Below are 23,275 nucleotides of genomic sequence, written 5' to 3'. Positions count from 1 at the left end.
TCCTCTTAAAATACAGCAATCTTCCATCTCATCTTCCTCACCGGGACTTCCTCCTCAGTATGCTTCATTTGCCGATGTTTTTGATAAAGCTCAGTCTGAACGTCTTCCTCCTCATCGTTCATGGGATTGTCCGATCGATCTTCTACCTGGCAAGACTCCTCCTAGGGGTCGGGTGTATCCACTTTCGTTACCTGAAACTCAAGCTACATCTGATTACATCCAAGAGAATCTCCAGCGAGGGTTTATTCGACCTTCCACCTCTCCCGCTAGAGCCGGGTTCTTCTTCGTAAAAAAGAAGGATGGATCACTACGCCCCTGCATAGATTTTCGTGGACTCAATGCCATTACAATTACAAATCGGTATCCCATTCCGTTGATCACTGAGTTATTTGATCGCATCAAGGGAGCTCGGATCTTTACCAAGTTGGATCTTCGTGGTGCCTATAATTTAATTAGAATCCGGCCCGGTGACGAATGGAAGACAGCGTTCAACACCAGAGATGGACATTATGAATATCTAGTAATGCCTTTCGGGTTGTGTAATGCCCCCGCTGTTTTCCAGGGCTTCATTAATGAGATCTTTCGGGACTTGTTATATGTATGTGTCGTTGTCTACCTGGACGACATATTGATCTTTTCACAGGACCTGCCTTCTCATCACCAACATGTGGCAGAAGTCCTTTCCAGACTCCGGAAAAATTCATTATTCTGCAAACTAGAAAAATGTTCATTCGAGTTACCCCAGATTCCATTTTTGGGGTATATTGTTTCCGGAGTTGGCCTACAAATGGATCCAGAAAAGGTGAATGCTGTATTACATTGGCCCCAGCCAACTACCCTTCGTGCCATCCAGCGTTTTTTAGGTTTTGCCAATTACTATAGACGCTTCATTCAAGACTTCTCGTCCATTGCATCTCCGATTGTGGCCCTGACTCGTAAAGGGGCCAATACTAAGCAATGGTCATCCGAGGCTCTCCAAGCCTTTCAATTCCTTAAAGAGTCCTTCTCCTCTGCTCCCATTCTTCGCCAGCCTGATGTGACACTTCCCTTCTTCCTAGAAGTAGATGCCTCTAATGTTGGCTTAGGAGCCATTCTCTCCCAACGATCGGAGCAACAAAAATTCCATCCTTGTGCCTTTTACTCTCGGGGTCTCCTGCCTGCGGAGAAAAATTACACTATCGGGGACAAGGAGTTGCTGGCTATCAAAGTAGCATTAGAGGAGTGGAGATACTTATTGGAAGGAGCTCGTCACCCTGTGACGATTTTCACGGATCATAAGAACTTGTCATACCTACAGTCTGCCCAATGCTTGAATCCTCGTCAAGCAAGATGGTCTCTTTTCTTTTCTCGTTTCGAATTAATCATAACCTTCAAACCAGCTGCCAAGAACAAGAAAGCTGACGCTCTATCCCAAGCTTTTGTGACGTCCTCTGACGTTGAAGAGGTTCCCAACCATTCTATACTAGACCCCAAATGTATCTCGCTGGCTGCTTCTTCCACTAAAGTGCTACCATTTGGGAAGACCCTCGTGCCTCCTACTCTTAGGAGGAAAATCCTTTCGTGATTCCACTCTTCTCGTTTTTCTGGACATTCTGGTGAACGCAAGACCTTTGAGATTCTCTCTCGAAGTTACTGGTGGCCCTCGATGAGGAGAGATGTCAAAGAGTTTGTAACTGCTTGTGAATTGTGTTCTCAGTTTAAATCCTCCCGCAGAACTCCAGCGGGGTTGCTTCAACCACTACCCATTCCGTCCAAGCCCTGGACCCATATTAGTATGGACTTTGTTACTGATCTTCCGCCTAGTAAAAATTGTAATACTATTTGGGTAGTGGTAGACAGATTTTCGAAGATGGCTCATTTTGTCCCTTTGTCTGGTTTGCCTTCCTCGTCTACTCTGGCTGAACATTTCATCAAGGAAGTCTTTCGTATTCATGGATGTCCGTCTGAGATTGTGTCAGATAGAGGAGTACAATTCGTTTCCAGATTCTGGCGGGCCCTTTGTAAAACCTTGGGCATACGATTAGCACTCTCATCTTCCTACCATCCTCAATCAAACGGACAAACTGAACGGGTCAATCAAGATCTCGAGACCTTTATAAGGATGTTCTCATCAGCCAATCAAGACAACTGGGTAGAATTGCTTCCTTGGGCTGAATTCGCTCATAACAACATGTACCATGAGTCATCTTCCAAAACTCCATTCTTTGTGGTTTACGGTCACCATCCGTCTTTTCCGGAATTTCCTGCCCTCCCTCCCACCCAAGTTCCTGCTGTAGAGACTGTTTGTCAGACCTTCAAAAATATTTGGTCTCAGGTCAAAACCTGTTTAAAGAAGACATCTGCCAAATATAAGTCTTTTGCAGATAAGAAGAGGCGGGCTATTCCACCACTGAAAATTGGAGATCGTGTCTGGTTATCTACCAAAAATATTCGTTTCTATGAAATTCGCTCCCCGTTTTATTGGTCCATATAGGATCATTCAAGTGATAAATCCAGTTTGTTTCAAACTTCTACTTCCTAAGAACCTTCGTATTTCCAACGCCTTCCATGTGTCCTTGCTCAAACCTCTCATCATCAACCGTTTCTCGGCTCCTCCTTTAGCACCTCAGCCAGTTCAAGTTCATCAGGAGGAAGATTTCGAGATTACTCATGTATTGGACGCAAAAATTTCGCGAGGAGTTCTTCGTTTCCTCGTTCATTGGAAGGGCTTTGGTCCTGAGGAGCGTTCATGGATCAAAGCTGAAGATCTCAACGCTCCAGCTCTTCTTAAGAAGTTTTATTCCAAAAATCCGGACAAGCCCGGTTCCAGGTGTTCTGTGCCCACCTTTAAAAGGGGGGGGTACTGTCACTCACCAGACTGTGAGTGCTTCTTCCCGTGTATTTAGGAACCGTGGCCGTCCACCATCCTGAGGGTCTGCGCATGCGCAGCCCTTTCAAACCTTCTGTTCATGTTCCTTTTAGTTAATTGGCTGATCAGGCAACACTCCCTATTTAAAGCACCTGAGTTCCATACCTCGTTGCCTGATCTTGGAGTCTCATTCCCCATGAGCCTCTGAAGGTGTTCCTGTGTTTCCTCGTGTATTCAGCGCTGCTGATTCCTGTGGTTTCCAGACCACTTCAACTCTCCTGTGGTTTCCAGACCACTTCAACTCTCCTGTGTTTCATCGTGACTGTTTAGCTGATTCCTATCCGCTGCCTCCGTGCACTACAGTCTTCAGACCACTTCAACCCTCCTGTGTTTCATCGTGACTGTTTAGCTGATTCCTATCCGCTGCCTCCGTGCACTACAGTCTTCAGCTCACCTCAACTCTCCTGTGTTTCATCGTGACTGTTTAGCTGATTCCTATCCGCTGCCTCCGTGCACTACAGTCTTCAGCTCACCTTAACTCTCCTGTGTTTCCTCGAGACTGCAACAGCTGATTCCTATCCGCTGCTCTCCGTGCTCAACAGTTCCAGCTCAGCTCTACTCTCCCGTGTTTCATCGTGACTGCACCTGCTGATTTCTATCCGCTACCTCCGTGTACCTGCAGAGTCCTGCTGGCTGCTACTCCTCAGTTCTACTCGGGTCTGCAGTAGCTGATCCGCTCTCCGTGCTTCTCAGTGTTCCTGCCGATGTCTACTCGCCAGTCTGCATCGGATCTACGCCTCACTGCTTTCATCTCGTCTAGACCATCGCTACTCTTCAGGGTTCCCCAGGAGTCCAGTTCTACATACTACTGCTTCCTGAGTATTTGTTACTATCCCTGTTGGTCTACCTACCTGTGCGCTGCACCTACTTGATTACCGCTTCACCCTCCAGGGACTTCGCATCCTGCCGGCCTCCAGCCGTTCAGGTATCTCTGCACTCCTGTCTGACAGCCTGCTCTTGAACCACGGTATGCATACTTCTCATTGACTGTGCTGGTGTATTGCATATCTTGCTGGACTGAGTTGTTCTCCTCTGGAGCTTACTATCCGCTTAGACTATTGCCATCATTGACTGTGTTATCTTTTGCCCGGATAGTTTCTGTGACTTTGTATTATTGCAGTGCTGTTCAGTCATTACTATATTGTGCATGTCATCGTGGATCAAGTTCAGGGTGTCCGTGTATCCTCGGTATTGCAGTCTCTCCCCGTGCTCCTCCTCACATATATATTCAGTGGTACAACTTGCTAGAGGCAGACCACTGATCCCTGTTTCCTGTGTCACCTGTTCCAGTGTCCTCTCACATAGCAGTGGTACAACTTGCTAACACAGACCACTGACTCCCCGGATACCTCCACCTGGATTCCATTCCTTCACCTAGACAGCGGTACAACTTGCTAAACGCAGACCGCTGACTCTCATCACCTCCTCGTTGCTGTTGGACATTCCTCCTCACTATAGCAGTGGTACAACTTGCTACCGCAGACCACTGACTACCCTCACGTGTCCTTTGTCCATTCAGTTCCTCGTGTATTACTACATATATATTACCAGTGCTGCTAGTCATAGACTTTCAAGTGCATCTCTATCATCTGCTGTCTCCTGTTCCGTGATCACCCTGCTACCAGAATACCATATTACCATCTATACTGCTCTGGTAAGCCCATCACCTGGTGATCCCTGTGTAAAGACTCCTAGTGCCCGTGACAGTCATTACTTGATGTAATATTGTAACCCCATGTTTAGTGTATCCAGCCAAAATAGCTAATTGAGACAAGCCATTCCATTGTATAATCAAGATAACAGGGAATGTATGTCTAGCAGTTAAAGTGTTGACTGATAGACCCCTGCTGTATGGGGGAGGTTTGAGACATTTGATCCGACTTCCTGTGGAAATCCTGATGAATATAGGGAGAGGTGAATTCCAGGGGAGCTATTCTAGCTTGGAGGATCCTGGTGTACAAGACATCAGCAAAAAGAACTCTGGGCCAGGCATCGTGGTGCCGTTGGAGGAAACAGACAGGGTCGGTGTGAGCCAGTAACCCAGGCTGGGCAACACCATAACTGTATGGTAATCGGTAGTGGTAATATTGTGGGAGGATGCGACTCTGAAAGAGACATAAATTATTACTTTGGAGTGCGGACTGCAAGAGGCTGCTGGAGGATACATGCTACCATTTACCCTGTAACTTGTGAACATTTTGTGGTGTTGTGCTGTCGTAATAAAGTCTTTTTTTGGATATATTCTGGTCTACCCGAGTGAGTTGAATCCCACAGAGGTTAACTGCTATCCCAGCTAAGGGTGGTATCCTCGCAATCAACATTTATTTATATAGTATCAGCAAATTCTGAAGCGTTTTACAATTGGGAACAAACACCGTAATAAAACAATACTGGGTATTAGACAAACGGAAAGGTATGAATGCCCTGCTCACAGCCTTACAATCTGTAGGAAAATAGAAGTTTTAAACATGAGGTTAAGTGCTACATATTATATATTTGTCCAACCAGATTGCAAAAGTAAATGTGCTTAGTGGGCTATATGATCCATCCATTCACACAGCAATTTTGGTCAATGAGTTGTTGTCTTTATGAGACTTATGTAAAGGCTGGTTAAGGGAGGTTAAGAGAGTGGTTGAGGCATTTTATAAGCTTGCGTGAAGAGGTGGATTTTCAGAGAATGATTGAAGGTTTGAAGACTAGAGGAAACTTATTGTATGAGGGACAGAATTTCACAAAGTGGGTATAGCCCGAAAAAAAAATTCTGGAAATGGGAGCAGGGTAATGAGTGTGGATGAGGAAGGCAGATCTTGTGCAGAATGGAGAGATCGAGATGGGAGATATTTTGAGACAATTGAGGAGATATATGTTAGTGCAGTTTTGTAATGGCCTTGTACAGAGCTGGATTAAGGTTCTGGGGGGCCCGGGGCACTTAAGACAGGGGAGCCCCCTATTGTCGAATATAATATTCATTTTAAACAAATAAACAGGCAATGCTATGTGCACTACTGGTAAATGCACGCAACTCTGCCTTCACAAGCATAACAGTGTGAAGTAGGACATACCTCCCAACTGTCCTTGTAGTCAGACCAAATCCTGACTAAGTGAGACAGTCACCCAAATTCTGGACAGTCCCACCATATTGAGAACAGTTGGAAGATGGTCCTGGTCTCTCCTACCTGCTGTTGTCACTTTCACTACCTGTGGCTGCTGGTGTCTTAAGCTCAGTTGCTGCTTATGTAGATTCTGGGATGTCGGGGCCCTATTTTGAAACAAAAACAGGTACATAAAGTTTAGGAGTCCCCAAACAGTCCTGTTAATAAATCAATAGCACCCCCTTTAATACCTAGGCCTCCCTCCATGCAACCAGCCCCAAATTTGGAATTAAATTAAATTAATACTATTCACTTTTAATAATAGAACTATTTTCCCCAAGCAGCCCCGACATTACATTAATAGCGTACACATTTAATAAACTTTTTTCCCTCCCCACCAAACAGCCTGATATAAACGAATAGCATTTACATGTAATAAATAAACCTATTTCTCAAAACCATTGCCAACATTTTATAATGCATATTCAAATTTAATAAATAGCACTCCTTCTCCCCAAACTCAAGCACACATTAAATACCTCACAATCACTCCACAAATAATTAACAAAATAACCTTACTATATGTAAGTATATATTGGTTATCCCTAACAGCCTAGTCCAGCTAAGCACTAGCAGGCCTGCATTTGTGGCAAGGCAACAGAGCTAGCATGGAGGCATATTACATTTTTTTACATTATACGTTTCCATATAAAGTAAGTGTATGTCCAGTTGAGGAGAGCTAACTGAATAAGTGGCCATAATTTTGTCATTTTTCCCATAATGCCCACTTTTAGAAATGCTACTTCCCTGGGGCATGGAGAGAGGGTCCACAATAAGTAGAAAATCTAGGTCTGAGCATATCGTACTTCTCTGTTCTCCATTTATATCCTAACATCCCACTCCTCAATCCTCTTCTTCATCTTAATCCTCTATCTTTCCTCTCACTCCTCATTCCCCACCTACTTAGCATCTTCAACCCCCTTCTCATCAGCGTTGGTTTCCCTTCCTGGGTTGTCACTCTGCAACCCCCTCTATTTGTATAATCACCTCCTCCTTGTCCATAATCACCCCCTCCTTGTTCATAAATCACCCCCTTCTTGTCCACAATTATCCCCTTCATTTTCATAATCACCTCCTCCTCCAGCTGAAACACACACAGACACAGTCACACACCCAGAAAGTCACACACCCAGCAGATCTTAACTTACCTTATGCCTGACAGACAGGGCAGCTCTTCTCTGCTCCTCCTCACACTGTCATCTACACGCAGCTAAGGAAGCCCAGAAGACTCCAAAAAAAAAAAAAAGCAAAAGCTTACTTGTGCTAATAGTGCCGACAGAGCACTTAAAACGGAACCTGTGCTGTCCCCTGTAGACTGACATTTGGGGTCAGCGAAAAGAGCCACAGCTGGTCCGGGGGTGCCCCCTGAGAGAGGGGGGCCCGGGGCACATGCCCCCTGTGCCCCCCCCCCCTTAATCCGGCCCTGGCCTTGTATATTATTCAAAGTATTTTATATTAAATTCACTGAAAAAGAGGTAACCAATGTAAAGACTGACAGAGTGGATCTGCAGTGGACAAACAATTTGCAAGGAAAAGCAATCTAGCCATTGCATGCAAAATAGATTGTGGGGGTGAGTGTCTGATTATGGGAGGAAATTGCAATAGTCAATGCGGGAGATGAGTATGTGCGTTAAAGTTTTTGTAGTATCTTGTGTGAGATATGTGTTTATTCTGGAAATGGATACAGAGTCAATGTGAAGAACAAAGAATAGTTCTGAGTCAATGTTAAAACTTAGGCAGCGAGCTTGTGGGATGGGTTTTATTGGCCTGTTAGAAATAGAAATGTCAGGTAGGTAACTTCTGTTGGCGAGTAGGAATATTATTAATTCTGTTTTTGAAATGTTGAGGTCATCCAAGATGAAATGGCATAAAAACAGTTAGTAATACGGGAAAACACAGATGGTGAGAAATCAGGAGAGGATAGAAAAATTTGTGAATCATCCGCATAGAGATGATGCTGAATCCAAAGGAGCTAATTAGTTTTTCATGAGAGAGCAGAGGACCTAGTACTGAATCTTGTGGTACTCCAACTGATAAAGGAAATGGAGCAGAGGTAGATCCAGAGAACCAAACACTGAAAGAGCGATTAGATAGGTACGATGAGAACCAGATAGGACAGTGACTGGAATTTTAGCGTTTGTATGAGAAGAGATTGATCAACCGTGTCAAATGCAGCAGAGAGATTCAGAAAAATTGGAAGAGAGTATTGGACTTTTGATTTAGCAGTGATTAAATCATTGACAACCTTAGTTAATGCAGTCTCTGTGAAGTGTTGAGAATGAAAGCATGACTGAAGAGGATCCAATAGGTTGTGTGAGGAAAGAAAGTGTGTGAAGCGATTGTAGTTAAATCTCTCGAGAAGCTTGTAAGGGTGTGGGAGCTGGGAGATCGGACGGTAATTTAAGAGAGAGTGTGGGTCTGAATTTTGTTTTTACAGAAAAGGAGTAATCACTGCGTGCTTGACTAATAAATGGAAAGATACCAGTCTGAAGAGAAAGATTACTGTCACTCGCCGGGGTATCGGGCGGCTCACCCGACCCCCGGCAAACTTACCTGACTCCGGCGGTCCGCTCTGTCCCGGGTGCCGCCATCTTGGATTCGGGTCTGCGCGCGCAGACCCGCAATTTATAAAACCTCTGCCTGCATCCCTGTTGGCCAGGCATTCTTGGCGTTAAATACAAAAGGCACTTCCTCTGAACACTCAGTGCCTGTTCCTCAGTTGCCTTTTGGTGCCTAAGACGTGGCTGCTCCGTATCCTGTCTATCTTGTCTGCAAAGCTGACACTCCAATCAAGTACCGGCTACTCTACTTGTCTGCAAAGCTGACACTCCAATCAAGTACCGGCTACTCTACTTGTCCACAGAGCTTACGCTCCAATCAAGTACCTACTACTCTACTTGTCTGAAAAGCTAACACCAATATAGTACCTGCTACTCTACTTGTCCACAGAGCTTATGCTCCAATCAAGTACCTACTACTTCACTTGTCCACAGAGCTTACGCTCCAATCAAGTACCTGCTACTCTACTTGTCTACAGAGCTGACGCTCCAACTACGTACCTGCTATCCTGCCTGCTTGGCTTCTGAGCTTGCGCTCCAACTAATAGCTACAGATCCATCCTCGGTCTATGGAGCTGACGTTCCTTCAGCTGTTCAACTGTCCCTTTGTCTCCTGACTTTCCAAGAGCGTCTCGCTCAGTACTCTGGCAGGGGCCGCGAGCAGAGGCAGCTAAGACCATAATACTGCTTTGCGGTGGTTCCTGGTGAACACCGTCTGCTCGTTAGACTCCGCGCCCTGTTGGAGTAGCGCTAAACTGTACAGACCCTAGGATTCGTAACGACCTGCTATTGCTTGAGACCGTGACAATTACAGATTTTAGTTATGGGTGGGGTGAGCACAGTAGACAGAGATCTACCGGTTTGTGAATGTATATTATCAAGAGGACATGCGGTAGAATAGGAAGATCTGAAGAGAGTAGAAAATTGAGGAAGCCTGCAATAGATCAGTTGAGTAAAAAAGAAAAATTATTGAAGAGAGAATCCAGACTTATTTTCTTAATGAATAGTCTTGAACCATATGGCCTTAATGATAAAACAAACTATATGGCATTCATCTAAACGGAATAAACAGGCCAAATATTCTATTATTTTGTAATATAATAGATTCATACCTTATTATAACATTCTACATTGATATATCAGGTATGGTGACCCAATGGAATCAATTTTACTTCACTTTATCATACATCTATTTTATGATGTATGTCTTTCTTTACTTAAATGATGCTGCTAAATGCAACATCTCTTAACACAGTTATTCACTAGTTAAATCCATACACCTTCCTCAAAACTTTTTTGAGTATTCACATTTTCTTTTTATAATATGTCACTGCTTTATACATCATAACAGACAGATGTCAGTAATAATGAGGCACGAGATGTTATCACAGAATATATTTATTTACAGGTAATTCTGTCATTTATTTACTGGTTTACACTTACCTTGTTGGAAATGTAACATCATCACAGCTAATTTGTTTTCACTAATAACAATGGAAGTCTTAATCATAGCGATAGCATTGTATGTAAATATAGGTATGATTAATAAAATAAGCCTGTAATCCATGTGGTTATCCCTTCTTCCTTTTCTCGTCTTTTCCCCTATAGATGATATAATAATAGCCGAGATATCTCTATCTAAGTTATATTCCCGATTCCCCTGTGTATTATGTATGTGTAAATAACGAGTACAAGCCATAAAAAACACAGGTTTAAGGGGTGGTTCCTCTATGCCTAATCTTAATTTGTTAGTGAAACTGCCTGTCAAAAAATCGGGCCTCCGGTATACACGAGCCCTGATTGGTCTGTCCATAGTGACGCATTCATCACGTGATATCTTTGTCCTATAAAAGAAATGTCAAATCCTTTCCTCGGCTTGCCTTATTAAAGCGAGTAAGCGAAACGCGCATCGGCGTTCGCCTCGCTGTGTTGTTTACATGTGTGACTCATGCTGCCGCTATTTGTATTAGCTAGGGAGATATGCTCCAATACACTAAGGGGCTATAATAGAACAGAGGGGGTCTGATACTATATGAGAATTCTAATAAACCCCACAGCCTCATCTATAGGGGAGCGTGGTTGTAGTTAGCATGTAGGGATCTGTTTGTAGTCCTTGAGAGGGACACCAGACTCATATTAATAGGGAGTGGTACTAGATAGCAGCTAATCTGGTACTCTCTGCAAGAAAGGAGTTTATAGTCTTGCAAAACGGGACACAATATAATTACGCTACTAACTCCTATTATATTAGACAAATCTAGACCTAACTATCTTATAAACGGATGAAGAAAATATTATGGTTTTGATTCTGTCCTAAACGTTATGTATTCAACTTTATAAAATTGACTATCTCCCTATCAATAAAGTATTGAGAGGATATTATCTATTTGCATTAGATTTATGACATCATATGAATGCAAATAGGAACTGTTTGTAACGGTATAGCTTATCTCTCTTGCACTTTTAAATAGTGTCTACACTGACTTGGTTAATCTGTTTATTATGCCAGACACCTGGACAGCATGATGATCGATATTACCCAGATATAATATAATTAGGGAAATTGTAATACAAATTACACAGCGAGGCTAGGCAGTTGGTTCTGCCTTTTTAATAAATTTATTTTGGTTATTATTTTGGTTTTATTTCGCTACTAGTGGTACTAAGGTACTAATTTGGGACTCTACTATCGTTTTAAATGAATAAATAAAATGTATGTTTTATATAAATAAACAATCATGGAGTGCCCCTAATATACACGTTTTCTACCCTCTACTTACCTCTGTAAAAAAGAAAAGTTTTATAATAATGACTGGCGAAATGAGGAGGAAGCCTCCAATAGATCAAATGCAAGTTTAATTTTTAATAGATGGATCCATAAAAATTGCATTTTAATTTTTCAACAGCATTTAGGCAATCAATGCTGTCCTCTGTAAAGATTTGTAGATCAGCCGTGCTGCAAATGTTCTGTTAGATCTTCTGCCTCAGACAAAGGAGTAATGAGGCTGCTTTTAATCAGGGGAGCTTATTGAGAAAATTAGTTCCCAGGTATTTAGAATGTGCGATTAGTAACAATAAATCAATAAAACAAAAATTTAATTGTTCTAATTAAAACACAAATAGGAATGATAGAACCATGAGAGTGTTTTTGTGTTCAGCTGTATGTAAACACGTGTTATTTGTTATTGATTAACCTCTCAAGATTTTGTAATGCTTTTCATTGAAAAAAAAAGATGTTCCTAATAAAAAGTTTATAAAAATAAAAAAAAAACTCAGATAGGAAAAAAACACCCTTGCACATAGTAACATAAACAATAAAACACAAATGTAGTAACATCTCTAATGTGAAAAATGTTAACAACACTGTTATATTAGATTTTATTATTTTTATCTCGGCATTAAACAGGAAATCTTTTATTTTTAAACATCTATCAAGCCTGTCAAATTAAAGATTAAAATCGTATTGAGCCCTGTTTGTAATAGCCATCAGGAGTTTGTGCTGGTAAATCTGTCTGGATTCTAGTAAGGAAAAAAAAAAAATTACCCGACATGTATTATAGCATTCAATCCATTGTCCAGAAGTGTATATAGCTTCAGTCATTGTTCTTCAGATTGCCAATTCACACTGAAAATATGACTATGAACCAATATGTTTCTGAGAGTAAAAGCTCTCCAAGCTGTAAGGTTTACCTTAGGACCAATAAACTGTTTTAAGATCATTTAGAAGAGAAGTATGGGCCAATATTTAAGCATCCTGTAAATGTCAGACAAGATGTAATAAAGATGATGTTTAAAGGTTTGCATTTGCTATGTCTAAGATTTTTCCCCTTTAGATACTATGACTGTTTGGTATGTATATTGTGTTACTGTGTTAATTTGTTTCATTTATTTATGAAATTTCTTTAGAACTTTTTCAAATTGTTCATGCAGTTGGTCTTTACATTGAGAAATTGACCCATTAAAGACAGGTTTGCTTGACATCGCATTCAATATCTGTTACACCCACGCAATTGTATGATGCACCTGGTCTAATATACTGTTTTGGACATCTATGGAATATCCACATTTTATAGTTAATTAAATATTTTAAAAGTTCAACTTTTCAATATCAATTTTTGGATAGCTGGCAAATGTTATGGGCAGCACAGTGGCCTAGTGGTTAGCACTTCTGCCTCACAGCACTGGGGTCATGAGTTCGATTCCCGACCATGGCCTTATCTGTGTGGAGTTTGTAATTACATTTTCCTTATTAAGGTGTTGGTTTTATTGCCCTCCCGATTATTGTACTGCTTTGATAAATCCCATTGTGTGGGCTGCCATGGAGTATTTCAAGGAAAGGAAATTAACGGTGAGCATAATTCTCAATTTTCATACCATTTTAATGTTTTAGTAAGTGCATTAATATTTTAATCATAGGGCTCAATTAGAAGTCTAGAAAATGTTTTGCATTTTCATAATTTTTTTTCATTGTTATTTAGATTTTCATTTTACAAATTAACATTTAAGATTTAACTGTCTTTTATTACAGGACAGGTGGCATAATTCCAACCATGGCACAGCAACTTCACAGAGACAACATAGATAGAGTTGTTAATGCAGCCATCATTTCCAGTGGGCTTTCTTTTAGTGACCTTTCAGCAATTGCCACAACATTGAAGCCTGGACTTGCACTAAGCCTTGAAGTAGGTCTTACATACAGCTTAAACTTGGTTAAACAGTATAATAAACTGTTTATCCCTATCCACCACATGGAAGCTCATGCATTGACTATTCGGTTACTGTATCCAGTGGAATTCCCATTCTTAGTGCTCTTGATTTCAGGAGGTCACTGCATCTTGGCTGTGGTTAATGGTGTAACGGATTTTCTGCTGCTTGGACAGTCAATAGATAGTGCACCAGGTGACGTTTTGGACAAGGTATTCATTTTCCTGCTTAACTTATATACAGCCATGGTGAGGTTGATTTTGAGACAGAATATGCCTCCTTAACATGTTTCTATTTGTACACAGTCTACATTTATCCAAGTTTGTGTTCCAGTTAACTGGAATAAATGTCCAACCATCACAGTGAGAGGCAATCAGATACACTTCAGTGGCTGCATGGGCGGCTCTCTGACCTTCAACAGGGCAGCACTTTACCCTCAATATTTGTAATTTAAAATAATACATATAATCAAATAGCGATATAAAATAATAGTGAAATAAAAAACAGCGCTTCACTTTTAACAGCAACCCGCTGGAATTCACTGGGGATATACACCAATCCCCAAACAAAATGACAAACCGTATGTAATATTATGAAATCCTACGGGCGCTATTAAATATTCTCTATAAAGTAAGATAGTGTAAAATAAGGGAATACTTAAATTTTATGATGGTAATCAAACAAAGTTCATTCCTCCACTTTATGGATATTTATCTTCTGGCTGTTCCACATTGTGATTGATCTGGAGCTCTGTGGAATTATACCAACTACCTGAATACTCCATTTATCTGGTAGGAGTATATGAACTTTGTTTGATTTTAAATTTTATATCAATGTGATTATATGAATAAATTTTATCAAAGCAATATCACACTAGATATTTTTTATGTTTTATTTGCTGGTGAAATATACATGATATATGGAAATAGAGTTGATCCATTGATGAGGACCTTATGAAAAGAAGGGAAAAAGCAAGAATTTGATGGGCCTATATTTTTTCTACTACCCCACCAAAAGGGGTGTCTGCATTTAAAAGAAGATTTTTTTTCAATAATTAAGAACATAGTGGACTGTTTTATGTACATTTAATCTACTGTATTGCACTATTTTGTCCTTTTTTTTCCTCTGTTTTATGGCCACATGAATATTCTGTGAGAAGTAAGAATTGGAGGATTACCATCATAAAATTTAAGTATTCCCTTATTTTACACTATCTGTCTTTATAGAGAATATTTAATAGCGCCAGTAGGATTTCATAATATTACATACGATATAATCAAATAGCGTCTACCTCTAATAACATATCAGTAGGCATTTTATACAAGTGTTACAAACTCTAAAATACAAATCTGACAAAGCAGAAAGGAGCTAAAGGCCGTAGGTGAAGGCTCAGGGGGTCACGTGCAGCCCATCACTGAACCACAATGAAAACATTTAGCAATACAATTTTAATAAGTCTCTGCCATCTCTCTGTGTAACTTTTGTTGACAGTGGACATGTTAACTAGTGTCTGCACGTCCTTACTGTACTGCACTTGCACATTAACTACATTGATCCGTCTCTCGAAGTGCAAGAGGCTGCAAGTGGATGCATGTACATTTCGCAACAAGATGCACTTTAGATCATGCAAAGGAGTAGTTTGAAGAGAAAGATGAGATGGATATAATGTTTACTATGGTTTTCCAACCTGTGGTATATATTTCCCCAGTGGTACACAAGACCAGTTTTTGGGAACTTCCACCACATAAATTAAACTCAAAATAACAGTTTAGACTATGAGTAGTGACTAAAACATGCCTAAAACATAGTAAGTGTATTCTTTTAAATATTTAAAATCATAAGGGATTACTTGGCAAAAATGTATACACATTTAGAGATATAGTGACACAAATTGATACACAATAAATCTTCTCTCTCTCCCTCTCTCCCACAGATTAATACGTACACTATAAAAGTTAACAGACACAGTAGTCAGCAGTAATTTCTGATATTCAAATTCTGTCTTTAGGTTGCTAGGAGACTCTCGTTGATGAAACATCCTGAATGTTCTTCTATGAGTGGTGGACAAGGAATAGAACACTTGGCTCAGTATGGTGACAAAATGTTGTTTAGCAAACTCAGCGTCCCAATGTCACAGCATCGTGACTGCAACTTCTCATTTGCTGGTCTGCGCAACCACTTTGATCAACTTATTCGAAAACTGGAGGAAAAGGAAGGTACACCATGATCCCCATGTCTCATAATTTTCAGCTGTGTGGTTTTTTTTTGTTGTTGTTTTTTTAGGAGATTGAAGTGAGAATATGCAATATTTCGCTTTTTCACATAATTCAAGAAGCATGGAAGTAGTAGGACTGTTTTGGACTATCTTGTAGCCCCACAAATAATAAACCCCATGCTAGATGTACTTAATTAAGCATAAATACATCAGTTTCAAATATTTACTTTAGCTCATTCATTTCGAAGTATATGATGTAAAAACAGGGGTCCTGGTTGCACCTTAAGTTTTATTCAATTCTGTATTAGTAGATAGCCATCTACTCCATGCTTCATAGTGACGCCATTATAAAATATTTTTTTTATCAGTTTTATTCATTATGAAGATACGTGGTTCCCAGATCACTCGGACACGGTATTAGGGGAAAAATAGAAGGATGATTTATTTATTTTCTACGTCCCACTGAGCCAATTTTTTGATTAGGGACCCCCTGTTATCCATTGAGTTGATTTCAATTTTTCTTGCCTGACAAACTTCCTGCAGGATTCCTTTCTTGGTGTTTCTGTAAGTTTGTGCTGCTGTCTCCATTCTGCTGTGCCTTTCCAATTCCGTGCTTGTCACTGAGTGATCCCACCGATTGCCACCAAATGTGAAGATACGTGGTTCCCAAATCACTCGGACACGGAATTAGGGGAAAAATAGAAGGATGATTTATTCTGCAGAATAGGATTAAATACAGCACGGCCCCATAACGATAGCAGGTCCAACAAATGAGGAAATCAGTTCAAATCAATTCCGTGAGATATGTTCCACAGCGCATATCTGGCAGAGCACCACCTCTTGGCCAAAAGTTAGTCGCACACGTCCAGCTCCCAGGGTAGCCTCTTTTATCACCTCCTAATCCCACCTTGGGATCTGCCTGTCCAGGGGAGTTGCAAAAGGTCTCGATTGGTGGGCTGCTTACACTGTCCAGCCCCCTCCCGTACCTTCCCAGGTGTCTTCCCTCTGGTGACCCCTGCTGGGTCAGACTCCTGGCTGGCTGTAGAGCTCACTAGTGGACAATAGGGAGAAAACAGAAATAACAATGATAGTTTAATTCACTTAACTCCTGAGTGTTCCCTGTGGAGGTGGAATTTAACCCCTGAAGTACTTTTCCAAGGAGATGTTATAGTTACATCACTGATACTTCCTGATAACAACATGGTTAAAAAGTGCAGTTCAGGCATGGATTAGATTAAGGGGTTGTAACACTATACACCATGCCCGTTGCTTTGCATTTCTATATTCTGGTCCAGTGTGGATTCAAGAATTAGAATATGCCGTAACAAGCAGGGAAGTCTCAGGAGACATAGGTCTGTAATGTTTCAAATTCTTGCTATGCAAACTGATGTTGATTAATATATTCAATACCATATACTCAATGCTGCTAAGTGCACAATAGCAGCTGCCCGGAAACAACCCGAGCCCCCTGCTCTTCCTGGAGTGATTAATAGGCTCTGACAGACCTACTGCTGTGAATATATCACAAGTATCATTAATGACTGTACCAACAAATTCGGTGTCATTTGGAGCTCGTGACTTTCTTACCATGAATCAAGTGCCGAATGTCTCTTGACATAGAGGCTGCCGACCAATAGCCCCATTGATAGTCCGCATGCTTGGTATTTCATGCACTCCACAGAGCCAGACCGGGCCCCCCCCCCCTCCCCTGCCTTTCCTACCCTCTTCCCTCTTAAAGTCCTTCTTTACTCATCTCATCCTTTCTTTTCTCCTGTTGCTATGTCAATAGAGATTTGGGAGCTGAGTGCTTTCAGGTACCATGGCATATACTAGAATTAGTGATTACTAGAACAAATAACAGCATTGTAATTATTGGAGCCTATAGGAAAAGTGTAGGGGATTGGTGATTATTACAAGGTAGAGAATATTATAAAAGTATAGTAACTCTGAATATCTAGGAAATAAGCTGATCTGCATGTTGTAAAATAATCATTCTGGTTCTTTAAAATCACTGCACCTACAGTGTAAGATAAATGCACCTACTTTTGTGAAATTGCGGGTCTCGCTGCCAATTTCCATAGTGAAAGCGTAAAATATATCTCTACTTTTCACCACCTTTAGCATTTTCGGAATTTTTTATTTTTTCCTTCCAGTCTCTTTGGAGCTGGTTCAAATCTCAGCGATGTGCGGGCAAACATCACTGCAATATTCAATAGCGCACATTGCCAGGAACTATGGTACCCTATATTGTAGCTTTTCCTGTGTGGCTATATGGGGTGCAAGGCAAAATCTGTTGGTAACATCACCACAGTGTGCCCCTGTGATCGCAGTGGAGGCACTCTTTGGCACATCGTCAAGAATTGAGTTGGCTCCTCAGTTTCTACTCATTGTGAGAGTAAGGGGGCATCAGAAGCTCTTTATTACAAGTGTCTTTTTTTTTTTTTTATGTGAGGGTGTGACAGGATGGACCGCCTATGCCACCCTGTCTATTGTTGCTGGGAACCGTCTGGGCTTACTTTGCCACCGTTCCCTTTTGTTATTTCAAATACGCCCCTCCTGCCGCAGTAGAATCAGCCTGCTGCCACCTCTGGGCTCCTTTATGGCGCCCAGAACCACATTTATTCTGGGTAACTGTCACTGTTAGTGTACTCCTGTGCTGGTACACTTGAGCTGGTACCCCTGACTGCTTACTATGGGTCAGGGTGCTATGGATGGATCCCCCTGGCCTATAACACTGGCCAGCTGCTGGGTAGCTGCAGAGCGGTGGTACTGGATAGCTGGGTCCAATCTCAGAAACAGCCGGAGAATGGATTAGATTTAGGGTCTAATCTGCAGGTCACAGAATTGCAGCAATATTAAAGAAGTTGTCAAGCAGGGTCTTGAAGCCACGAGTGATGTTTTATATCGCTCAGGTTCCCTGACAAGGACAGTTCCACTGATTAAAGGTATCAGTGGTCAGGTCAGATGGAACATCAGAATGATACATTTCAGTGTAGAAGGCAGTGTTTTTTATACAGTTTGGACACAGCCTCAAAGGGTATGCCAGCCCCCTTGAGGTGTGAACTATTTTTAGAATCAGGATACCATTTGTTTACACAAACATGAATTTACATACATTGCAAAGCTAACAATATTTGCACTTATCTGTGAAATTCAAGAAATGCTACGATGTCCTGCATCTTGTTTTTAGATGCAGGAAATCTAGTAGTATGTCTAATTATATCTTCCTATGACACGCACACATCAAAAGGTCTAATTAGCATGAGTCCTTTCTTCCAACATTGGCAGAATACACATTTCTTTCAAAGAAAATAATTCCCCACGAAAAAGTTGTAAACCCCAAACAAGACATTTCCTTACATCAATATATACAAAAGGCTTTCTAAGCAAAGGCTTATAGTCTCAGATCTATACATCAGAAATAAGGCGGCATTTCCTCTAGAAAAGTTAAAACAGAAAAAAGGAATTTTCTCCCCCTGGTCTCAGAAATTAAAGATTTCCCTTACCAAAATATACACAATATAAATAATAAGTGCATGTGCAATTATGTAAATTAGCGCCCTGCGCTATTTCCTTTAAATAAATTTATACAATAAGTTCTTTTTAAATGATCCAGTCACATATATGTATGTGTGTATGTATATATGTACATATGGTATGTGTATGTATGTGTGTGTGTGTGTGTGTGTGTATATATATATATATATATATATATATATATATACACACACATACAGAAGGGGCGTGGTCACAGAATGTTTCCTTCTCTGCTTTATATGTGTAACGATACTTACCCTTCCTCGCTCCCACGCCGCTCCGTCGGACCTGGAAGCCGCACTTCCGGGTTCGGCGGTCACATGACCGCAAGAACCAAAGGCGGGGAATTCAAACAGACTTCCTATATAAACAGCGCTCTGACACCTTAGGAGTGTCAGAGCAACTTACCAGTTCCTGGCTCCTGATTACTGTTCCTCCTTGTGCCTGCTCCCTGTGTATTGGACCTCCTGTATACCGACCCGGCTTGCTGACCTTTCTGGACTCCGTTTCTCCTGTGTAACGACCCGGCTTGCTGACCACCCTGATTGCCTGTGCTCCTGACTCGGATTGCCTCACGCTTCTGTCTCTACCCGTTTATCTGCCATTCCTGTGTACCGACTCGGCTAGCTGACTTTGCTTCTGTTCTGGTGACCCGTGTACCAACCCGGTTTGATTGACTCCAAGATTGCCTCCTGATTCTGTCTGCATTGCCTTCCTGTGTACCGACCCGGCCTGTCCGACTATTCTCATCCTGCTCATATTCCGGTGTACTACATCTTGGGGCAAACCTGACTACCGTGACCTGCGACTCCTGGCAGCAAAGCCCATCCCGCCTTGCGGCGGTTCTTGGTGAATACCGGGGAGATCGTTAGACTCCGCACCTCAGGTAAGCCAGCGCTAATCAAGATTAGTAGTGTTATCCATTATTCCGTAACAATATGCTACAAAGACCGAGACCATCTGTGGAACCCATGAGGAGATATATACAGGAGCTTGATGCTGATACTCAGCTACATATAAGCTTAAGTACCATTTTTTTCTGGTACATGTAATACCAATTGGTGTGTCACAAGCACGAATTTTTGTGTGTTTTAACCCACTGGTGTCTTTTGATATGGTGATCAGTGAATTACGGCACTGGGTGACCAAGTGGTTCTAAGATATACTAAACTATTACCGATTTCCGTATAAAAATATTTAGGTTCTGGGCGCTTGTAAAGGAAAGATATATCAATTTAATATGGATAGGTCCACAATACGCTAGATGTGTTAAACAATAAACATGCATCATGCCGAAAACAATGATAATGGTAAAAAACACTACAAACTCAGTGTGATTGCAAATATGGTTAGAGTGCACTTGCAAGCTACTAAAATATGAAATGACAATTGATATGAACCGCAAAAAGAAAATGTAAGGAAATATAATGTCCAGAGTTGTAAAATAAAAATGTTGGTGATGATGAAAAATGCAAGCAAAAATGAAATTGGTAGCCGTTACTCACATGAAGCAGGGATGTCTGGCTGTCTATAATGCAGACAGGCACTTAGTAGCGGTCCCAGAGTCTGTGCTGATGAGGTTAGATATAACGTTGATTTCAAAAAAGCACCCAGCAGAATGCCAATTATTAAAACAAGACCGAAGAAGAAAGTTCTTCTAGTTCCTAAAAGGAAATCCTCTCCTTCTTGTTAAAAGAAAAAATGATCCCGCTCAAATAGCGTGTGCACGCTGCGGGATATCTCCGTGTTGAGATTAAATGTATAGATATCAAAATGCCTCCAATAATGGACAGGTACCCAGCAGAATATAGGTGGTGATGATCCAAATGTAGTCCTCCTAATCCCCAACGTAGTCTCTCTCTTTCTCATAAAGTTGAGGCTAAACAGGGGAAGCGGTAGTGCCGCTGCGGATGAGCGCATACACGCTACAGGCTGGTCTCCGATGTGGATGTAGTCCTCCTAATCCCCAAATGTAGTCTCTCTCTTTCTCATAAAGTTGAGGCTAAACAGGGGAAGCGGTAGTGCCGCTGCGGATGAGCGCATACACGCTACAGGCTGGTCTCCGATGTGGATGTAGTCCTCCTAATCCCCAAATGTAGTCTCTCTCTTTCTCATAAAGTTGAGGCTAAACAGGGGAAGCGGTAGTGCCGCTGCGGATGAGCGCATACACGCTACAGGCTGGTCTCCGATGTGGATGTCTGTATATGGTAATGTAAGATGCTAGCATGCTAGTAAGTTGAATAAAACTGAGTTGAGGGACAGTCTCCAACGCGTTTCGCCCGGTGGCAATGGCCAGTGGGCTTCCTCAGGGATAGTAATGTCCAACTGGTCTTCCTAGCCAGTTTTTAAAGAGATCCGGATGTGCCAATCAGCCAAGAGGCAATAGAGTAATTAAGTAATTAGCGAATAAATATGAGTACTGGTGATTGCACAACAATCCAACAGGCATGATGGAAAAAAATAAAAGAAAACAATAGTGCACTAGTTGCAAAACAAAAAAGAGCTTGTTTGAACATATATAGAAAAATATATATAAATAGATCTGGTTGCATAAATATTAATGGGTGATGTACATGGTATATCTAAAGGAACAATCTAAAGTTCAAAATCTCGCCTTTTTTTCCACTTCCTGTATTGCGAAAGTCGCTGTTTTTCTGTTTTTATTGGGAGAGCATAACTCTGTGTACAGGGCGTTTAAAGACACGCGGTAAGTTTTGTTAGAAAGCTATTAGGGCTGAGGAGTGCCTTTGAGGGTTCACAAGGTTGACAAAGTTACAGTTTTTTTACAATTTGGTAAAACATGCCCCATTTTAAAGATAGGGGATTTCAGAAAAATTCATAACGTTACACATGTCAGATAGAGTCTTGTACTGGGTGTAGTATATGTGGCTTCACTTGGGAGCACAAATATGGCTGTGTTCCTCCGCATACCGATTTTTTTAGGTGGGCTGGTTAGTGTTTTGGGTCTGAGGGGGGGCACACTGTATAATTTTTATCCCTGGCACCGCTTTTATTTCAAAGTTTATCCCTCAGTGCGATGCCAGAGGAATGGATGGCGAATGCACTCAGCACTCCATACTGGGAGTAGAATGCACTCAGCACATCATTCCGGCAGCCGGAATGGATGGCAAAGGTACGTGCAAAAACATTTACTTATCCTGAATAAGGCCTTTATCACTTTTACATGGAGTTCTAGCAAATTGTATATGTATGTCAAAATTTAGGCTAAGCCACAATATCTTTGATTTATTCTCTATGTAAAATGGGTCTTGTATCCACACATCTTTCCTATTGTATGTTAACCATACTTGCCAACTCTCCTGGAATGTCAGCGAGACTCCCGCATTTCGCGTGAGTCTCGCGGACTCCCAGGAGAGTGTGGCAATCTCCCGGATCTGCCCACTTCCTAGTGAAGTGGGCAGAATTAGGTCCAAAACGCAGCGATTCACCACCCCCGCTGTAAAATGACGTATTTTGCGTCATTACATCACGGGGGCGGGGCCAAAATGACGCGATTTCCTGAGCCCTGCCCCCTGCACGCCCAACTTCCCCGGCAGGCTCCCAGATCATACTTGCCATAAGTTGGCAAGTATGATGTTAACCACATAAAAACGCTGCTCAGAATAATACTGCTACATTTTCACTTTTAACGGCAGAACTGTTTGAAAATAGAGCTAGCTAACTTTTACAATAGAGACATTTTGGAACTCAATACATATATAGGAAGTAGAAAATTATTGATTCCACACGCACAAGAGTGTTGGGGAGGAAATGAGCTAAGCTCATTGCGCATCGGAGCTCCTACTGTGTAGAAGCTCCGATACGCAATGAACTTAGTTCATTGCATTAGGTCTATTTATAGTATTAGGGGATTTTCCCACGCTAGTACTATAAATAGACCTAGCTCATTGCGTATCGGAGCTCCTACTAGGTAGGAGCTGTTTGCAGCGGCTCCTCCCTTTTTTTTATTTTTCTTCAATCAGCGTGGGGTTCGTTAGTCATTATGGCAGGGGGACCCCTGCCGCGTGTCCCCCTGCTATAGTGCCTCCAACCCCGGCTGCTTTGCCTAGTGCTGGTTCCATGAAAATAGGGGGGACCCCATGCAAAAATTTTTCCCGATTTTCACGGAACCAGCAGTAGGCTGGCAGCACTAGGGTTAAGACTAAATAGAGGGGCAACCCCACACTTTTTTTTTTACTTT

At 41.6% G+C, this 23,275-nt stretch overlaps 1 protein-coding gene across 3 annotated transcripts in view; it reads left to right on the top strand.

Annotated features, from left to right (window-relative positions):
• OSGEPL1 (O-sialoglycoprotein endopeptidase like 1) overlaps positions 1-23,275 on the top strand; it is a 188,650-nt gene that overhangs the window by 77,670 nt on the left and 87,705 nt on the right. For 2 of the 3 annotated variants that reach the window (XM_075180030.1, XM_075180031.1), the window contains exons 3-4: positions 13,147-13,534; positions 15,331-15,538. In XM_075180030.1, coding sequence (XP_075036131.1) covers positions 13,147-13,534; positions 15,331-15,538 — 596 coding nt within the window. The remainder of the gene's footprint in view (positions 1-13,146; positions 13,535-15,330; positions 15,539-23,275) is intronic. The other variant, XM_075180032.1, reaches the window with a different exon arrangement.

Source organism: Mixophyes fleayi, chromosome 7 (genome assembly GCF_038048845.1).
Source record: "Mixophyes fleayi isolate aMixFle1 chromosome 7, aMixFle1.hap1, whole genome shotgun sequence".
Classification (NCBI taxonomy): Eukaryota; Metazoa; Chordata; class Amphibia; order Anura; family Limnodynastidae; genus Mixophyes; species Mixophyes fleayi.
Note: the sequence above shows the minus strand (reverse complement) of the source record. Positions and strands in the feature narration are given on the sequence as shown.